At 36.0% G+C, this 19,745-nt stretch overlaps 1 protein-coding gene across 1 annotated transcript; it reads left to right on the top strand.

The window, feature by feature from the left end:
* The first annotated feature begins 2,974 nt into the window (after positions 1–2,974).
* On the top strand, positions 2,975–13,066 carry LOC124645273 (autophagy-related protein 13 homolog). The gene is made up of 6 exons (XM_047185070.1): positions 2,975–3,413; positions 6,471–6,813; positions 9,018–9,204; positions 9,525–9,690; positions 10,470–10,616; positions 12,550–13,066. The coding sequence occupies exons 1-6, from the start codon at positions 3,240–3,242 to the stop codon at positions 12,778–12,780; spliced, it is 1,248 nt and encodes a 415-aa protein (XP_047041026.1). The 5' UTR covers positions 2,975–3,239; the 3' UTR covers positions 12,781–13,066.
* Positions 13,067–19,745: the final 6,679 nt, after the last annotated feature.

Here is a 19,745-nt window from a genome sequence, read left to right as displayed (position 1 = left end):
TTTTGAGTATGTCACTAGTGGTCGATGTTAGTTTAGGGTTAGATTTTAATCATCCTATTCCACGCTAGATGGATTTACAAAAATGGGTGGCTTCCCATAAAAGGCGTATAAAGGTGGAGCACGGGTGGAGACAGTAACGTTCCTCGTCCCCCGCTCACCCGAATTTTGGCGCGCTGCTTTGTTAGGAGATTTCTCGTTAGGGCATCTCCGCTAGTCTTTTCTCCTCCGTGGTATTACCAAAAGTAGCAATTAGGCCCAGGTTTCAACAACGACTAATCATGAACTAGCGAACACGGCAGAATAATGCAGTTGCTTAATGCAGGTAAATCAGCAAGGAAAGAAACCCGGTACAGCACATTCAATTACAAAATACTTTTAATCAATCATCTAATATAGAAAATACCTGAATACTACAATCTCAGATACGAAAGCTGTGTTTAGTTTTGATTTATCATGATATTTTTTTTTCTGTAATTTATATAAAAGATTTTAGACAGCAAGTATTTTTAAAATTTGCTTGAATTTGGTTACTGACTGTCCCTACTTTCTGTACAACTGCAGATTCCGTTGATTTGTCTTCAGAGAAACTGAAATAAAAACAATGAAGGTACCTACCTAGCTAGAAACTTGCTACTATAAACCTGTCGATGTCGTAGGAAGATAGATTGACACCGTGACATATCGGTGTTAAAAGCTTTATTCACATGGTAGGTGTACTTACTTTGTCTAGAATCCGACCCCAACCCAGTTAGGATAAGGTGAGGTAAAGGATGACCTTTTCTAAACAAAACAAAGGGTAAACTTTGGGGTTCTGCACCTCAAAACTTCAAACCCAAAGTCTAATCTTATTTTGGATAGGACCTACTACCTGCATACCTGCTGAGCTCAGTGATAATATTTTCGAAATTAAGCGCTTAGTTCTAAAGAGATGACCAAAACTTATCAAGTTATGAGTCAAGCAAGGCACGACAAGGCATAGGCATTTCAGTATCTGACTATACAATACGAATTATCTACTAAGTATTCATGGCACCTACTACTAACATTGTAGTCGATTTGGGAAATTGAATAGATTAGTCTCTTAAAAAACAAATTGCAGCCATACCAGCTTTTGCCACCCTATAAATTTCATCGCTAACGTATAGACAGAGTACCTACGGAACCTCGAATCGAGTTCGAAATGCTCTTAGCCAATTTATATCAAAGGGATTACTCCCACACATCGACAGCTTTATACATTGTCTCTTATGGTCATTAGAAGACCATCATTTCATTTCAACAGACAGCTACTTGCATTGTACCTAAGTACCTAGGTACTACTTACCAGGCATGATTATATAAAATCATAGAATGTGAATATATTTTTTAAATCAGTAGGTACTTCAGTTCATTGAAATAAAGTAAAAAACTGCCAATTAGCAGTAATTGGATACTTATGGAATATTTTCAAGTGGTCTGGCGCTCGAAAAGAGTATTATACTCCTGTTCAGAATATTATTCTATCAGAAAACGAACTATAAGTAGAGGGCCTGACATACTAATTGGAATCATTCCGTTTGTAAGACTGCCTGAGTGCCTTAAGTACCTTTCACTCATATTTTTTTACTTAAGTATCTTTTGTTGATGTTTACAGGCGTAGCTATTTTTAAAATGTTGTTGTTATTGTTAATGTCTCAAGTCCCAATTACGTAGGTATACCTACCCATTATCAAAATTCAATAGCGCTGGATGGCTTCACTTTCAATGTTATCTCTGAAATATTAGTTTGGAAGCCACAACATTTAAAATACCCCTTGCTTAGCCAGTCCGCATAGCTGAGCATTACAGTTAAAACGCCCCTAAAATTAGGTATGATTCAGAGTTTCCCTTTGCTGTTAGTCAGCGACGCCTTGAGCCGAGGCTCGTACTCCACAGGGGGTGCCCTTAACGCAGTCGCTTAGTTTGTAAGCTTTTTTGACCCAGGCTGGAGGCCTTAAATTCTAGGCATCCACTGGGATTTGTCCGGTTGAGCCGTCAACACTTTCCTAGGCTGAACTGCGAGACGCTATTCAAAAAAAAGGTCATCAAAATAAGTATAAACCAACATTTCACAAAGAAATCGTTTTTTTTTGGTTAGTGAATATATTTTTTTGCACGTGATTATACCTACCAAGATGGTTTTGAGATAGGTACCTACGCCGATTCTAAGTATTAGTTTAGGTTCCTAGAGGTACTTGCAAGTGCCTACCTATTTTATGTATGAACCTACAGGGTATCTAGTTTAAGTCTGCGTAGTTTGAACTCCCAGTGCGCAAGTCGCAATATATTCGATTACTTGCAGTCTCAGATACCAGGAGCGCAGACTTACTTAGGAGCTTGGTAGAAGTGGCCTAACACGAGACCTAGACACACGTCGCCAGCGCCCTTAGCATTTTCGATAAAGTCCAGATAACGAAGTGAACTTTACAATGTGTAAGTTTAAGTTCTATAATTTTTAAATACATTTGGTTATTATTACGTGTAACGATTTTTATTCGTAGTGCAACTAATTAAGTGTATAGTATTTCTAAAAAAGGGAAAGAAACCATTTTATAAGACTAGGCTCCTTAATATTCAGGAATCGCGCCAAATCCAAGTGCGCTGATTGGCCGAAAGTTAACACCGCGTAACTTTACTAAGCAGTGAGAGTTTATTTGTGTAACGAAATATCTTCTGGGGATAAAACAATAAATGATAGAGGCCGAGTAACGTCGCAATGTATTTTATTAAAGCTAATATAATAGTTTTGTACAAAATTGTACTGAATTTGTTAATGTCAAAGTTTAGATTACCGCATAGAATGAAACGTATACGGCATGGATTGACAAGTAGTTGCCCAATAACAAACAGCTTCCAATAAGTTTTGTCCAATCAGATAAAAGAGATTTGTCCACATGTGACAAATGAAATGATGAGATCTCAACAAAGTTTCTGTGTGATATGATTTTTTTTTATAGTCTGGTGGCGTTTACGTATCTGCAGTGCTTTGCGTTTCATAGTTTCATCTTCTAATTCTTACGTTAATTCGTTTCAAAATTGCAATTACACTATCAAAAACTATTGTTCGATTAATAAAATATAAGATAAATTATTTGAGACAAACAAGAACACAGTGTTTATTTGTAAAAATGTTACTTTACGATCACATATACTTTTTAACGCTGCGTAAATGATCGAAATAACATGAAATTGTTGCTTTAGCTGTAATAAATGATAAGAAAATGGCATCTTCTAACGCGGAGTTACAAGAAAGGAGTAAACTGTACTATAAGTTTACGAAGGTACTGACCCTGAAGGTTGCACAAATAGTGGTTCAGAGCAGGCAAGGGAAAAAAATAACCCACGAATGTAATGCCAAGTTTCCGGACAACGGAGTGGAGTCTTCGCCGCAATGGGTAAGCTTTGTTTTGGTACAAAACGTCGTAAAAACGCACGTCCTTAGTTATTCTCGTATGACCTGCCTGCATATGCATGGCACATGGTAATGTAATTGCAATAACATGTTAAAAATATGTGTGTGCTCATACTATTTGAGTTTTATTGTTTGTCTGTCAATTGTGTTTATTGCTCTGGTGTAACTGCTGTGCTACTTGTAGTCAAGTGGGGACAATATTCTCAAACATTGAGAGATGTTTGATTATCACTGAACAAAATCAAAAAATGTAAATATAAGTTTTGTAATAAAAAGTTACCACATCTATACTAATATAATGAAGAGATTTTTTGTTTCTTTGTACCCGCTCTGCAACTACTGAAACAATTTGAAAAAATAAAAAACCACTGTTGAAACTATGGTAACCTAGTCTTACATACTGAGACTATTTTATTATCACTGAACACAATCAAAGAATGTTAAAAGTTTTGTAATAAAAACTTAACACATATTGATAAATAGTTTTTTGACCCCAGTATTATAAAACAAGTAGATAATCCTTCACTTGATGTCAATGATAGCCTATTTTTATTTATTTACATAGTTGTTATATTCAATATACTTACATATTGTTTGCTTAGATTGTAAAGATGATTTGTCTAGAAGTATGTGATGCTACTTTGTTTTGTTCAATAGATAGGAATAATGTTGGGCATATCAATTCATTATGTTTTCTAATAAGTTGCGGTAGGCTCGTAATTTAAGTTGCTGATTGCTATTTTACTTTTAATTTATGCTTTGCTTGCTATTTAGCGACTTCTATTTACAATTTATTTTTAGTGTAATAATATCTTATTCTGACTTTTTTATTTTTTTGTCTTATGTTATTTACAAAATAATGTATAGTGTATGAATAAGTTACTGCTATGCAACCTTTGCTATTTACTCACAATACAAGTTTTTTTTTACATAATATTTTGTACTATTTTTTTTTTTGCGAAAATATAATATGTCTATATGTACTCGTAAATCACCTTACTTGTACCAAGACCTTTTAGAGTAATATAAGACTTACAAGCCATTTAACAGTTCTAATTATTATTTTTGTAACTGTAAAAGTCATAAATAAAATCAAATTGGACCAAGATTATGTAAGCCTTAAGAAAATCGCAGTATAGTTTTTGACGCATGTGTATTGATAAAGAAATCACAAAACTTAAATACAGCAAATTACCAATCAAGATTCTTGTACAGATACCAGCAGGTCAACCTACCTGAATCTGTAAAATATTGCCAATCAAGCATAAAACTTCCACTATTGTGATAAGGTCCAAAATCTATTGAAGAAATTTGACAGATTGAGGTAGGCTGATGTGCTGTTGTTTGTACATAAATAATGAACAAGTAAGAGCTTGCAAAAGCATTAGCGAATGTCATTTAACTGGCTCTTGCATGTCATAAAAATGTTTTAATATTTTAAACTGCAGAAACTCGTTGTCAACGTTAAATTATTAACTCCCAATAGTGCATAACCCAGAAGTGTCAACTTGTCAACCCGTTTTAAAATGTTATTTCCATTTTAAAATCAGCACTTTATGAGTGTTTTCATAAAGTAGGGCACAGCTTCAGGGAATTTATCTGTCTCTCAAAGGTTACTGAAAATGGGTGCCGCTGAAAATAGTTACACAAATATGGAACATTTTGAAGCCCATTATTAAATATGTATGTTCCTAATATTTGCTGGAAAACTGAATGTATGCAGAATTTAGTAACTCTGAAAGTCTGAATACAGTAGGCAAATAGTTGCAGGAGAGTATTTTGTCTACGAAAGGTTGTTAATAGTTGGAATAGTTGAAAACTTTGTTCGCTTGTTAAGCTTTAACAGTTTAACCACTTTGAAATCTGAGCCTAACTATTAAATGCGGGTTTAGCGAATTTATAGCTTGTATTCCGTCATAAATGGTATGATGTTTTGGGGAGTGGATCATACGGACTACCTTAGACTACTTCTTTTAAAAAGAGTAACCATGGGGTTTCTTGCCCGTTCTTCTCCATAGGAAGCTACTTTTGGAATGGGCAACTAGAATCAACTTTATTTATATTTTTTGACGTTCATAAGTGCTTGTGAAGGCCTAAATGAAATAAATGATTTGACTTTGACTTTGACTAGTATGACTAGTGATCATTGGGGGAGTCCTATGTTCAGTAGTGGACGGCAATGTGATAAGAAGTATTAGGTAAACAAGCATTTACGGGAATCATATATGCTGTTTACCATGATTTGTGACGATCTTTCTGTTTCGTCTCATCTTTGAAATGACTTGTCCAATTTTTTGGAACTCTATATAGTGCTGGGCGCCAAAACTGAAGAAACTGCACTGCAAGCTATTCTTATTTCGTAATCTTTGGATGTTTATAAAAAACTTATTTTGCTGCTGTGCATTTTTTATACTATTCTGCATACTGAGCGAAGTAGTATTTACTTTATGCCATGTGAATTTATTACTCATTGTGTGCGAGCATTGATTACTATTTGCTTATTGCATCATAAATTATAGATCATTAACTAGCTCCAAAGTTTACGCTGTGCAATATTTGTGTATGATTTACTATATAGCTTCCGCTCGCGGCTTCGCCCGCGTACAGTTCGATTATATCGCGTTTCCAAGAGATTCTTCAAAAGTCCTTGATAAAAACTATCCTATGTTCTTTCTCAGCTCTATCTCTTTACCAAATTTTCTTAAAATCAGTTCAGTGGTTTAGACGTGAAAGCGTAACAGACAGACAGACAGAGTTACTTTCGCATTTATAATATTAGTAGGGATTTTGAAGGGGCAATTCCTTGAATATAACTAAACCTAAAAACCATGTAATGGTCAAATCATTAGACCATTTATATATAATGAAATAGATATCTATCCGTCTCACTATTCTTCTGCATAGAAACTATTCCATAAAGGATTTGAGTTTGATACAGAGGACTATAAACTTCATCAGCCCACATCAATCGGTCACTAGACCTTTTGGTCCAAAAAGGCCACAGCGACCTCCCAACATAACATTCAATCTACTCTTCCAGTTCAATCTATCTATCCCCGACGAGCCTGGAGTGACAGAAGACACCAAACGAGTGCTCAACGGCGAAGTAGTGGACGCTCTTACCAAAGTCCTTTGCATCGAGATCTCTTTACACACAGTCGATGGAGACGATATGGTGCTGGAACTATGGACGGTCAAACTGTCTCCTGGCAGCGAGGTCTGCTCACCTTCCACCGTGTATTACCGCATGAGCGTGATGCTGAAGTCTACCCTGACTATATCCAGGATAACTCCGGCTTATAAGCTCTCGAGGTCACAGCATAATGAGTCGTACAAGATTTCCCATAAGATCTACGGCGGGGAACCTGATTATGATATTTTAGGTGAGTTTTTTACCGATTTTCTAAAAAGGAGGTTTTCAATTTGGATGTTTGTTTTTTTTTTCATTGTTTGGTTACCCATATCTCGGTCGTTTACCAACCGATTTGAAGTATTCGTTTTTTGTTTAAAAGAGTATACTTCGCAAATAGTCCTTTTGTCATCAGGTCTAGGATCTGATGATGGGAACCCTGAGAAATCGAGGGCTGTTTTCGAAAATTGTAGGCATGTTTAGGGTACAAACTTGTAAGGATGCTTAGAACTCTCAGAACTATGTGTAATAAACGTTATAAAACAGTCATGAAGAAACACTGAAAAGTTAACAATAAAAAGTTTTTACGAAAGCAACCTGACTTCTAGACCTGCGCACCTAAAAGTTTTTTTTCTTTCTAGTGCTTTTAAAAACAATAAAAAGTTTTTGTTATTGTACTAATTGTATTCACTTCATGTTGAAAACTGCGACTTGTATTTTTGAGGCTTGCTTCTTTGTCATAACAGGAAAACTTTGAACTTTTGTTTCTGAACTCTTTCGAGATGAATCCGTATAAAATGACGTCATGAAAATTCAAATATCTAGATTTTAGGTCTTTAACATACTAATTAAAATGTAATGCTTAGTTTTTGTAACTAAGTACTTACTAATCTATTACGTTCATTATTACTAGGCATTAAACAGCAGTTTAATATGCTAATAGAAATACCTGAGAATCTATGATATCCTGTACATTTATGGAAATAATTAACATGCCACGTTTTGCTGACAAAGATACTGTTAATTAGCATATATCCGTCTGTTTCATATAGTTGAGGCTTGCTTACGTAATATGTTATTCATAACATGTAAGCCTAACAAACTTCTATTGGCCGAACAAACTTAAAGTTGGGTTTAGATAGAGACTATTTTCATCCGCCTTAATGATGGCACTTAAAAAAAAACTGAGCACAATGGTTTCCCATTGTATAAGTACCTACTATAAGGATAATCGGGACCGGTGGGTGTAGGTCCATGAGAATATTAAATTCTTTAATACGTCTCCAAACCATGAAAGCCCTTACAGGTATTCGCGAACTTCGCTTAATAGCTTTGGTTTTCGCAAAACCTGAAATTTTCAGTATCTACGTAACTTTGGTCAAAAATTTAGGCATTGTAGACTTCCAAAATGATACAAAATCCATTCAGAAACTTAGGCATTGAAGAGACTTTACTTGAAAAACAATTACATGACATTAGGGTGCCTTTTAAATGCGCTTTCTATTCTTTTTTACGACTTAAATGTCAGGGCATCAATTAAACTAAATTGGATCTCCACAACAAAGTCTTCGATTTAATTCGAAAGTTTCGTAACAAAACAGTATCGATTATTGGGGCTTTAAATATTAATGAGAAAAGGCTGGAAGTAAGGAACTTTACTGCAGTCGTACATATTTTATTAGGTTTCATTTAAAATTATCATTAGAACATTGGACAGTTACTTAGGAGTTACTCCTTCTTACTTTACTCGATAGCTTTGAGTTTTGTTCCAATACGGCACAAAACTTTCTCGAGTGCCAGACTCGAGTGTTCAATATCAACTGTCATATAGGAATTGTAAGCATCTTAAATAATTTTATAGGCATATCGTTTTTGAAAGATGGTCATGAGTTCTTATTATGGCATGTGAAGTTGGATGTATTATAATGAAAGCTGTTGTCCTTGGTACCACCCGTGTCTCGGGTAACAACTTCCCGCACCCGGACAAAATATATGTATAGCCTATGCCCAGGCGCTAGAATATTTACCTCGATACCTTTCTTACATACGTCCAGCAGTTTAGACGTGAAAACGCTACATGGGTACAGAGTTACGTTTCCATTTCATCATCTGCCTAGCCTTCTCCCAACTATGTTGAGGTTGGCTTCCAGTCTCACCAAAATTTTTCAATATTATTAAGGATCATTCCTTTCCCTCGTCTTCTTCCAATTTTATTTGGGGTCGGCGCAATATGTCTTCCGCTTCCATTCTTCCCTATCACTCGTCATACTGACACTCACCCCCTTCTTATTCAAAGTCTTCTTTCAGGCAATCCATCCATCTTTTCTTAGGACTTTCTTTTCCTCTCCAACCATCTACATTCATACTTAAGTCACACTTTATTACATGGGTGTACATCCCATTCCTTTGTCACATATGTGGTGATGATTAAATTAAAAACTTTTTTACCAATTTCAGGCGAAAAACGCAAGACTGTGAAAGTGAGCGAACTACACACGCCGATAGGAACATTAATGATAGAGGTGGTATACCGGACGAAGATGACGTTCATGCCGGAGACCAGACAGAAGATTGAGTATGAAGCCTCGCCGGCCACTACCGGGATTATGGTTAAGAGTGACCATTTTTACACTGAGAGCCCCAAGTAAGTTGTTGACAACAAGATTGAAGAACAAGAAGAGTGTTTTTTTGTGTTGAGTGTAGGTCTAGAAATGATTCAAGATATTTTCCACTCGCGTCTTGTGGGGTGGGGACTACTGCGTACGGGATAAAAACTTTTTTTTGCCTTCCTAGGTGCATAGCTGTTGACATTGAAGTAATTTTTCGGATCGGACCAGTAGTTCCCAAGATTAGTACGTACAGACAAATAAACTCTTTAGCTTTATAATATTGACATAGATATGATTGTACCTATCGCTCTTTAATTTTCTTTATACCTAGTAACCTTAAATAATTTCCTTTCAGAAAAAACCGCAACGAGAAGAAAGAGTTGGACCTCTCGAAGCCGCTGACAGCTGGCGCGTTTGTCGACCAGAAGAAGATCCAGGAGTTACACAAGACCCTCAGTGAGCAACTGCCTCCGGAGCCGCCCATGGCCTGGCTGCTTGCTGAGAAGGAAAAGATGGAAAATGTAAGTTCATCATCATCAGCTTTTACTGTCCTTTCACTACTAGTCCTCTGTAGGTACTGTTTTCATACAGAGGAGTGAGCGTTAATCAGATCAATATCAGACTTAATCAAGGTTTCTTCCAGATGTTTTTCTTCACCTTTTATTAGGGTTCCGTACTCAAATGGTAAAACGGGACCCTATTGTTTTCGCTCCTCTCTCCGTCCGTCCGACCATCTGTCACCAGGCTGTATCTCATGAACTGTGATAGTTAGAGAGTTCAGCTATAACAACAAATACTGATAACTAGAATAAAATAAATATTTTGGGGGGCACCCATACAACAAACGTGATTTCAAATAATGGTACGGAACCCTTCATACGCGACTCCGACTCGCACTTGGCCGGTTAGTTAGCTATTGTTGTCCAAGATACCTACTGTCTATGTCGGACAGAAACCCTTAGGTATACTAGAACGCAATACGCGACTATTTACTTCTGGCTCTGACCGCTCACTGACATTATAGATATTGGCTGACGGTCGTGACGTAAGTAATTGTAAAATATTTTATTTTTCTTTTCAAGTAAACCTTTAAAGTAAGCCTCGAGGTCAGTCTTTTATTTATGTTTACATATTTTTAGTTTGAAAGTCCATATAACCGGCTGCGTATCATTGCATCGAATAAAAATCAGACTGACGTTGACACAATTTACTAAATTGATATTCATTCCTAACTTGATCTCTCTCTGTTTTTTACCAGAAATACTTCAACTATTTAACGCAAATTCCCTCAAAATTTCAGAAAATGAAAGCGCTAACGATATCAGACCACGAGAACGCGAACAAACCCAGCTGCAGTACTAGTGTACCGACTTCCTCAGCTCACGCCGTCAGCCGCGCCATCGAAGTGCCCAAGCCTAAGAACGGAGACAGATACTCTGGGCTTATGGTAATTATTATTAAATAATATTGATTTTTGACACTTATTATAGTGCTAGTATTAGACACTTCGCACGGGATAATAATATTTCCCCACTATTAAATAGGTGTTATTATACACATAAACCTTCCTCCTGAAAAACCGCATCAAAATCTATTGCGTAGTTTTGAAGACTTAAACGTACAAAGGGAAACAGAACAAGAAACACGAGACACAGGGGGTACAGAAAAAGCGACTTTGTTTTATACTATGTAGTGATTTAAATAAAACTACTTTCACGGATTTTATCGCGGGATCATTTCGGATCCGAAACGTTGGGATTTAATATTACTATAACTACCATAAAATCCGTAAAAGTAGTTTTATTTAAATATCTTAGAATTTTGTTTTTAGCATAGAGTAGCTCGGTGGTCTACAGCCATTTCCCATTATTCTATCTATCTCATAATTTCCCATTATTCTATCTATCTCATCATTTCCTGAGACTTTTACCAACTATGTTGGGGTTGGCTTCCAGTCTAACCGGATGCAGCTGAGTACCAGCGTTTGGCAAGGAGCGACTGCCTATCTGACCTCCTCAACCCAGTTACCCGGTCAACCCAATATCCTTTGGTTAGACTGGTGTCAGGCGTACTGGCTTCTGACTACCCGTAACGACTGCCAAGGATGTCACATGACAGCCGGAATATATAGAATATATTTAACGTGCCATCCGAAACACAGTCATTGGTGACAGAGTGCCTTCCAAAACACAGTCATTAATGTCCAAGATATACTTTGAAAGTACACACACAACCTTAGAAAAGTTACATTGTTACTTGTCTGACTTGGTACATCCTTTGTTTTGTTTTTATTTCTTTAGAAAAGTCGATTCCAGATTAGGATGAGTTTTAACAAACTTTCATAAAGCAGCCCATAGTCTGGAAGTTCGTGATTGATACAGCCGTGCATCAGAAAGCATGTTGATATCGGTTCTGCGCCTGATCTCTCTCCAGCAGGTGGCTAATCGATCTGGTCACATAATGAACATACACTTAGAAGCTGAAACCTCTAATTTCTCTCAAATGTTTAGCATGGCCCAACTCCTTATCAATAAATGTAATTACATACTATTTCCAAGTAAAACATTATGCCTTGATAAGGCGCGTAGTTGGAATTTCTGGCTGCCCATTCATACTTATACACTGCTCGCTGTGACGATCACAACTGCAAACGTTTTTGTAAGTTTTAATGTTTCTTGATGAATTTCAAAGACATAATATGCACATTATAAACTACTTATTACCGACCTTAATCTACAAACCATTTCACACTTGTTGACCATTTTGATACAGATTTCATACAGATGATTGGGATGATTGGAGTGGCATAAACCGCAATAACACTCACTAGCCGTTTTCCCCCGGTTTCACCCACTTCGCCTGCGAACTACTGTCTGTGCCGGGATAAAATATAGCCTGTGTTACTCGGGAAGAGTGTAGCTTTCCAACAGTGGAAGGATATTTCAAATCTATTCAGTAGTTTCACAGGGTACGAAAAAACAAACAAAAACCTGTTTCCTCTATTGTTGAGTCGTCCCACTCGCTTCGACCGCGTCCACGACAAGTGGGGCGACTGTGACGTCGTGGTACAACGGCTCGCCGCGTATGCGCCGAGTCCAGAGGTCAAAGCTTGCTTATGCGCACCGGCCGCGCGCACGCGTTCTTTAATTTTTATAAGCTTAATTGTATTACCTATATTGTTATTCTTAAAAGTCATTATACGTATTCACATGTTATACAGTCCACTCTTATTATTTACTCCACCTGCTGAGCTATCGTCGCAACATCTATATTATATTAATAGTATAGATTAATTTGTTTCTTCGTAATTATAAAGCTTAAATACTTACAGATAAACACCATACACCTCTCACATTAACATAAAAATTCACATATTCCAGGAGTTCCCCTTCGCCGATGGCAGCCCAATAGCAGAGCTAGCGAATTTCTACCAAGAATGCTTGCAAGCCAGATCCATTAGTGACGAATGGACGGACATTGTCATCGAAGCTTCTGGAACCGACTCCGAATCTTTGTCCAAACAACTGAAGATGTTCGAAGACGCTGTCCCCGAGTTCGATAACATGGTGGCATCCATGTTCAGCAACTCGGAAGGATCAGACCGCTCTTAAATGGCCCGTAAGACTGTTGAATGATATTAGAGTAAGGTATAGCAGTGCGAATGGAATGGTATATATATGTATATGAATATACAGATTTTTAAATGTGTTGCGTATTGCTAAATATACAGCTAAGTCTTGTACAGGGTGTCTCAAAAATCAGAACTGGTATAATTTGTTACCAGGTGTTGTGTTTTGGGACACCCTGTATGTTTAAGAAATGTATAGGAGAGAAATATAGTTTTTCATTGTCATTTTATACGGTTTTTCATCACAGTAATTAAATATTTTAAATCAAGCGACTTTATTTAATTCGCACTGCATTGATTGATATCGCGTGATGTATTCGAGGGTTTGTAGATAGCTTTATATTATCATGTTATTACCATTTTATTGTAAGCGCCATCTTCTTGTCTGACCTGAAACTGAAGTGTAGAGTAGTATTGTTTGTCTATGGTCCGGCGATATTCAACCTTTGCTGATTTAGTCTATGATAATATATCAACCAGTGATATCAATTTTATAGGCCTTAAACGACTTTGAAAATAGTTATTTTGAAGTAAAAATAAAAAAATTCCCGCAGTATAACGGGATCTTGTTGATAAATCAAACCACTCACGACATTGTTTGTCCTCACTAACAAAAAAACACTTATCACGAATGTTCTACAGTAATTGTTAAAGTTCAACACAAGATTAGACCGCTCGTATTCGGATCCGAGATGGATGCCGACCGTGCTAGCCGGGGGTGCGCCCAACTGCCCGAAACTGTTCCAATGGAAGCAGTCCGTGCTAGCCGAACTCACGAAATGAGCGCGCGCGCGGTCTTATATAGTCGTCGCGGGGAAAGTTAAAAACCACATAAAGACGAGCTAATAAATACGAAATATATAAAAAAAAAAAGTTTATCACATGGTTTCTTTATAGTAAAGGTTATGGCACACATGAACAGCATGACACGGGTCAGCTCCAACCCAGTGCTTCACTTGTCATTTAAATTTGTCCCTTTAATCGTATCTCATACTAACTTCAATTCTTTTGCCAGCGGTTTCACCCGCATCCTGTGGGAAACTCTTCACGAAATGGGGTATGTAACACTGAAACAATTTTTCAAATCGGACCAATGATCCATGACATTTAATTGACTAAGTAGAGCTACTTTTAATAATGTAAAACTGTATGTATGCATAAAATTTAACTCGTGAGATGAGTTGGTAAAAGTTGGCCGTTTGAAGAATTAGCTACTCTACAAATTCATCCTTTCACAAATTAGGCATTTTACTACTTAGTCCTTTTGAGAATTAGCCATTTCGGGAGTTAGTTTTTTCGTGAACTAGTCCATTCGCGAATTGGCCTTTTAGCGACTGTTTGCCATTTTACGAATTAGGCATTTTACTACTAAATGGGCCCTGAAATTAGCGTGTTCAAACAAACAAACAAACTTCAGCTTTACAAAATATATCAAGCCAACGGCGTTCATGTGTGCCAAGACCTTTAATATATTGTACAGTTTCAAAGGCCAACACTATATAGTGCAAATTAGTGTAACTCACTTCACAATGCTCATATTTCGACTGATGCTTCTAGGCTAGTTTTGTATCATAGATAGATATTTATACATACAAAAAACGCAAATTCTAACGAATATATTGCTTAGTGCAAGCTTCTATATAACATAATCTTTTAATACACAGTACGTTTGTATCTTTTCGCGTCTATAGTTAACGTTTGATCGGCGCAGTGATTTTTCGGAATAAATTGTCAACTGCGTCAGCTTTAATCTGAATTCACTGGCAACAGAAACATCCGTTTTTTTTAAACTTGGCAAACTATAAAATTTATGTATCTAGGACCCCTGTATCACCTGACGTGATTGGTTAACGCACAGGCGCCCGCGCAGCAGCGACATACCCGATCCGCTCACAGCTCTCGCGTTACTCGTGTATCTACTTAGGTACAGATACCACAAACACTACAAAAACAATGTGATTCATTATTGAAGCACAGAAAAGAATAAAAACGTCTATTTAAAAGAAAAAATAACAGAATACCACATACGCTTCAATCATAATCGATTCGTGATTGAATCTTAGTCAAATAGCAATCGTATGTCGTTTAAATAAAATTAGCAGAATTGAGCCCCTGTTTACTTTGAAACTTTTACGTGAAAATTCATAATAAGCAGTTGTTTTATGAAAACTGACGTTTTTTGCTGTCGGTGCACTCAGAGCTAGACGCGTCAAGATATAGTAACGTATATAGTGTAATAAACTGCGGATTGCAATATTCGATCCATCCATTGTTTCACAATCGAGAGATTAAATTTTGACATTAGCTTCATACAAATGATATCAAACTAGCTTCCGCCCGCGGCTTCGCCCGCGTAGAGTTAGGTTATATTGCGTTTCCAAGAGAATTCTTCAAAGTCCGGGATAAAAACTATCCTATGTTCTTTCTCAAGGTCAACTCTATATCTGTACCAAATTTTATTAAAATCAGTTCAGTGGTTAACACGTGAAAGCGTAAGACGTAAGACAGACATAGTTACTTTCGCATTTATAATATTAGTAGGGATTTCAATCTCTAATCGAAAACTGAAAGATAGAATGGTTATTGCAATCCACAGTTAAAAGACAAGTTTCAAACGCGTACGATATAATATGTAACGTATGTTCAAACCGCTTCAAAGTTTTAAATAATCGTTGATTAGATAAATCTTTTTACTGCTGTTTGAATCGATTTAATAGAAATCGTATGACATTTTATCGATGTTCGTGGATTTAATATAGAATGTTAGGACTTGAATAACGTAAGACTCATTATAACGCGGTGTCCTGCGTGAGCGACGAACGCGACGCGACGCGACGCAACACGACGCGACGTAATGCGACGCGATGCTATACGCGACAGATGTCCTACGTGATTTTGGTCATTACTTCTCAAATCATGGAGAAGTTGTGTTACAATTTTGCTTGAAAGTTCATATTTAAAGTACAGACAGCAACAATCTTCCAACTTGTTTGTACTAATAAACGATTTCTTTAATATTTATGTTTTTTTTGTCCCACAACAATCAACGCTTCTGAATAGTTCGCGGTGTCGCGTCTGGTCGCCCTCAAAACAAGTACGCGTTACGTCGCGTCTCGCCGCAGACTGTCACATAGGCCGCATGTAGGGAATTCCTTTGAGTTGATCGCGTTCGTCGCGTTCGCAGCGTCGCGTCGCGTCGCGTTCGTCGCTCACGCAGGACACCGCGTAAGACTTGGTTGGAAAAGCGACTGACATGAATTGACTTTACGATAGTCGTGAGGGTTGTGCTGAGCGCGATTTTATCGATAACCTTTATCGATATGTTAATCACTACACTACTGAATTATATACTTTAGTTCACACTCTATCTACACGAACCAGAGAACAGCCAGGTATTATCGACGAATTGAGGATCTCCTTTTTGGGGGAGTCGGTTAAAATTAGTTTATGATTTATTAGTATATGATAATTTAATTCAATGGTATTGTGATTTTCATATCGATAAAGTTTCTAGTAATATTCGCATTCGGATCTAAGAAGGCTTCACTCGATATTTGCACTTATTACGTTTACACATACAGTCACTCGTTCAAAGCGTTTGTGTAAAGTTTATGCGCGTTCATGTTTCATCAAAAAAATATTATTCGATTTATATGAAAATGTGAAAAATTCTAATATTGTTTATCGCTTTCCAAAGTAAATATGTAAAAAATATAATTATTTCGCTTCTAAGGCTCATCGGTATGTACGATATATATCATTAATTAGTGTACATATGAAAAATAAGGTTTTAATTTATTTGATAGTAGAGGTCACTGTAGACTAAATATCAACATTATCGATTGTTGCTTATTGAAACTTTTGTAGGGTTTTGTGTCGAGTAGTTTGTAAGAAAAAGTAACGTAAACGTGTAGATTTACGTACTCTGTATGCGGTTATAGTGAATTCGACTTATTCTTATAAACTTCTACCTATACACAAAGTGGAAAAGGTGGATCGAAAACTGATTTTATAAACAATTAACAGTTTTGCAACTGAAAAAGTCAACAGTGCAGTCGATATTTATCCGAGAAGTATCGGTCCGATGTAGAACAATTATTCACTTAGATGTTTAAATTGATAAATCTTAACTTCCTTGGACCGTACATTTCCAGATTTGGATCGAACGCAGTGTGAAACCTTCAGGCTTTAGGCTCTTACTGTCAAAAATATCAATGAAACATAAGCTAGCAATACTTCAGTAACTTTCTGCCTATTTATACCACTTTGATAATTCTACCTTATCAGACTTCCATACTGACAGAATAGTTCTAAGTTTCTCTAAGCGCCCATTCAATATAGCACGATAATATTTAGTTATAAATAAATAATCATAGAACTTTAAATATACATAACTCTATGGCATCAACAGAGGCCTTTTGCAACTGTAAAAATATAGTGCGGTGTAGTTTCCATTAAATAAAATAGTTCACAATTTAAGTACAGTGCCTTCGAACCAACGACTGAGATTGAACGTCTCAAAAAACGTGATAAGTGCCAACTCTCGTTTTTGATACATTTTTAAACTGTAAGGGATTGTTTCACTCCTTCAAATATATAAAATTCTGCAAGAAATATAATATTTGCCATAAAAACAAGGGGTGAAACAGACTGTACAAATAGTCTCGCTTACCATACATATGGCCATCTATACTCCAATTGAGTCAGCACTTAACTATAGCTAAACAATCTCGATAGTTTTATCACAAATATAACTTAAACATTAATCAACTGACAGCCAGTTTCTTTATCAAAAGTTAAAGCCAAAGTAAAAGTCAAAGTAATGTCTAAAGTAAAAGTAACGGTCAAATTCAATTTTTCTATAAGTTTTGCTGTCACTTTAGCCTTGAAAAAACGTATTTGACCGTTACTTTTACTTTAGACATTACTTTAACTTTAACTTTTGATGAAGAAACTGGCCGTGAATAAAATAAGCATTAAATTAACAGTTTTTATTAAAAAAGTGATCGCAAATACAATGATTTTAGCCGCATTTTATTTTTAAATATAAAGTTATATCAAGATTGAATATCTATAGATAAGTGCCGACTCCAATAGAGTATATTTAATGTATAGTGTTACATTGCATTTTATTACATTGGCAAATCAAATGTAAATAGTTTCGATTTTAGTTGTAACCAATCGTTTCGCTAGTCAAATCGTTTTGGTTAAATTACTGTAGTTTTTTTCATCACATGTTTGTTTAATGTATGTAAATCATAAGTTTTATTATGGCTACGCTTTCATGAGATGTGTATAGAGAAATATGTAGGGTGACCGGTAATTAGTAAGAGATACTTATAGATGGGTTTCTACCTATTACAATCAATTTTCCCAAGGAAACTTTTTATTGGCATATTTAGTTTTATCACAATAATGTAACAGCTGTTTAAACATTTGAACTTTGTGCTTCTTAGTTCTGCTTTTCCCAACTATGTTGGGGTCAGCTTCCAGTTTAACCGGATGTAGCTGTGTACCAATGTTTTAAACCAATTTAGTGTGATTGAACCAAGGATAATATAAAAGTTTATTTGAGAAAGTCGTTTGTAATCATGAGTAGAAACGCGTTCAAGTATCGTTTACTAATTACTAGTTAACCTATATTAGAGCATACCACAGTCTTTTGTGTAGGATTTAAACCACTCTACAAAAAAGTAAGTTGTGATTTGGCAATATTTGCTGGCGGGAAAACAAAACTTTTACTTAAAAGCGTAGCCTTAAATAAAAACTAAAGCTGCGACGTTGAAGTCCAAATTCTACCAAAGCGGAGTGTAGAAGCTTTTAACTGCTTGTATGTCGCTTATTATAGAACAATAGAATATCAACTGTGTCTCGCGTATATCTGCCCTGTACAACGGGTGCTACGGATACATATTTGAATAACGACATTCAATTGATATACAGTAAATCTATTGCTGACACTTTTCATCTTGTTGAAAAAGAAAGAGTCAGCAATAGATTTAAAGAAGCTTAACTTTAATGGAGCTTTGTGCAACTGGCGGTTAGACTATTGGTTATCCAAAAACGCTTTGGTCCGCTTTGGTGGAGTCTGGTTTTCATTAATACAATTATTTTCAGCAGTAAAAATCAAGACCTAAGTTATTTCAGATATTCCCTTCACAATTTTAAACTTTTTAGAAAAAATCAAATCCTGAAATTGCATTTTCAGTTTACGTTTTAAAGTAACAATCAGAAATTGCAAATCATACAACATAGTGTTGTTATTTATTAACTTTTTAAATTAAGTTATTGCTCACTATAGTTTAATATTCCTTTTAACGTTTATCATTCAAGTAATGGGTTAGCCGCAGTAGGCTAAAGTTTTCATATATTTTAGTAATAGTTTTAATGCGTTTTCAGTTTAAAATAGTGTAGTTTTGTGGGAGTTAGTCAACACTGAGTCTAAGTAAACGCCATATAAATAAGCAAAGTATATTCATTAAGACACACTTATCATTAATAATATATTCATATCTAAGACCAGAAGACATAAATGGCCTTACTACAAAAACTTTAGCAACTGTTTTACACTTGTCTAAAAAAATGTGGCTCCAAAATGAACCATATGTCAACGTCATAATTTGTCATTTTTTTAGACAAGTCTTAAACCGACGTTAAAAAGTTTTTTGTGGTAAGACGGGTAGTGTTCATGACTTTAAAACTATTTGCAAGAAATAAACCTTGAAGATACAGTTAGTTTTGAAAAAACGTTACATTTACTTCTGGCCAGGTATATTGATACATATGTATATCAAATAATAAATATCCCGTCACGTACTTATTTAAGCAAAACATACTATAAGTATACTAGTTTATACTACAAATATATAAAATCCTTACCTAACCATTGTGTGTATGTTATCTACTGATACCCATTTTCACCGACGACGTAACAATCAGTTTTCTTAA

This window comes from Helicoverpa zea, chromosome 31, assembly GCF_022581195.2.
Source record: "Helicoverpa zea isolate HzStark_Cry1AcR chromosome 31, ilHelZeax1.1, whole genome shotgun sequence".
NCBI classification, from domain to species: Eukaryota; Metazoa; Arthropoda; class Insecta; order Lepidoptera; family Noctuidae; genus Helicoverpa; species Helicoverpa zea.
The sequence above is the reverse complement of the archived record's forward strand: the minus strand, read 5'-3'. Positions and strand labels throughout refer to the sequence as shown.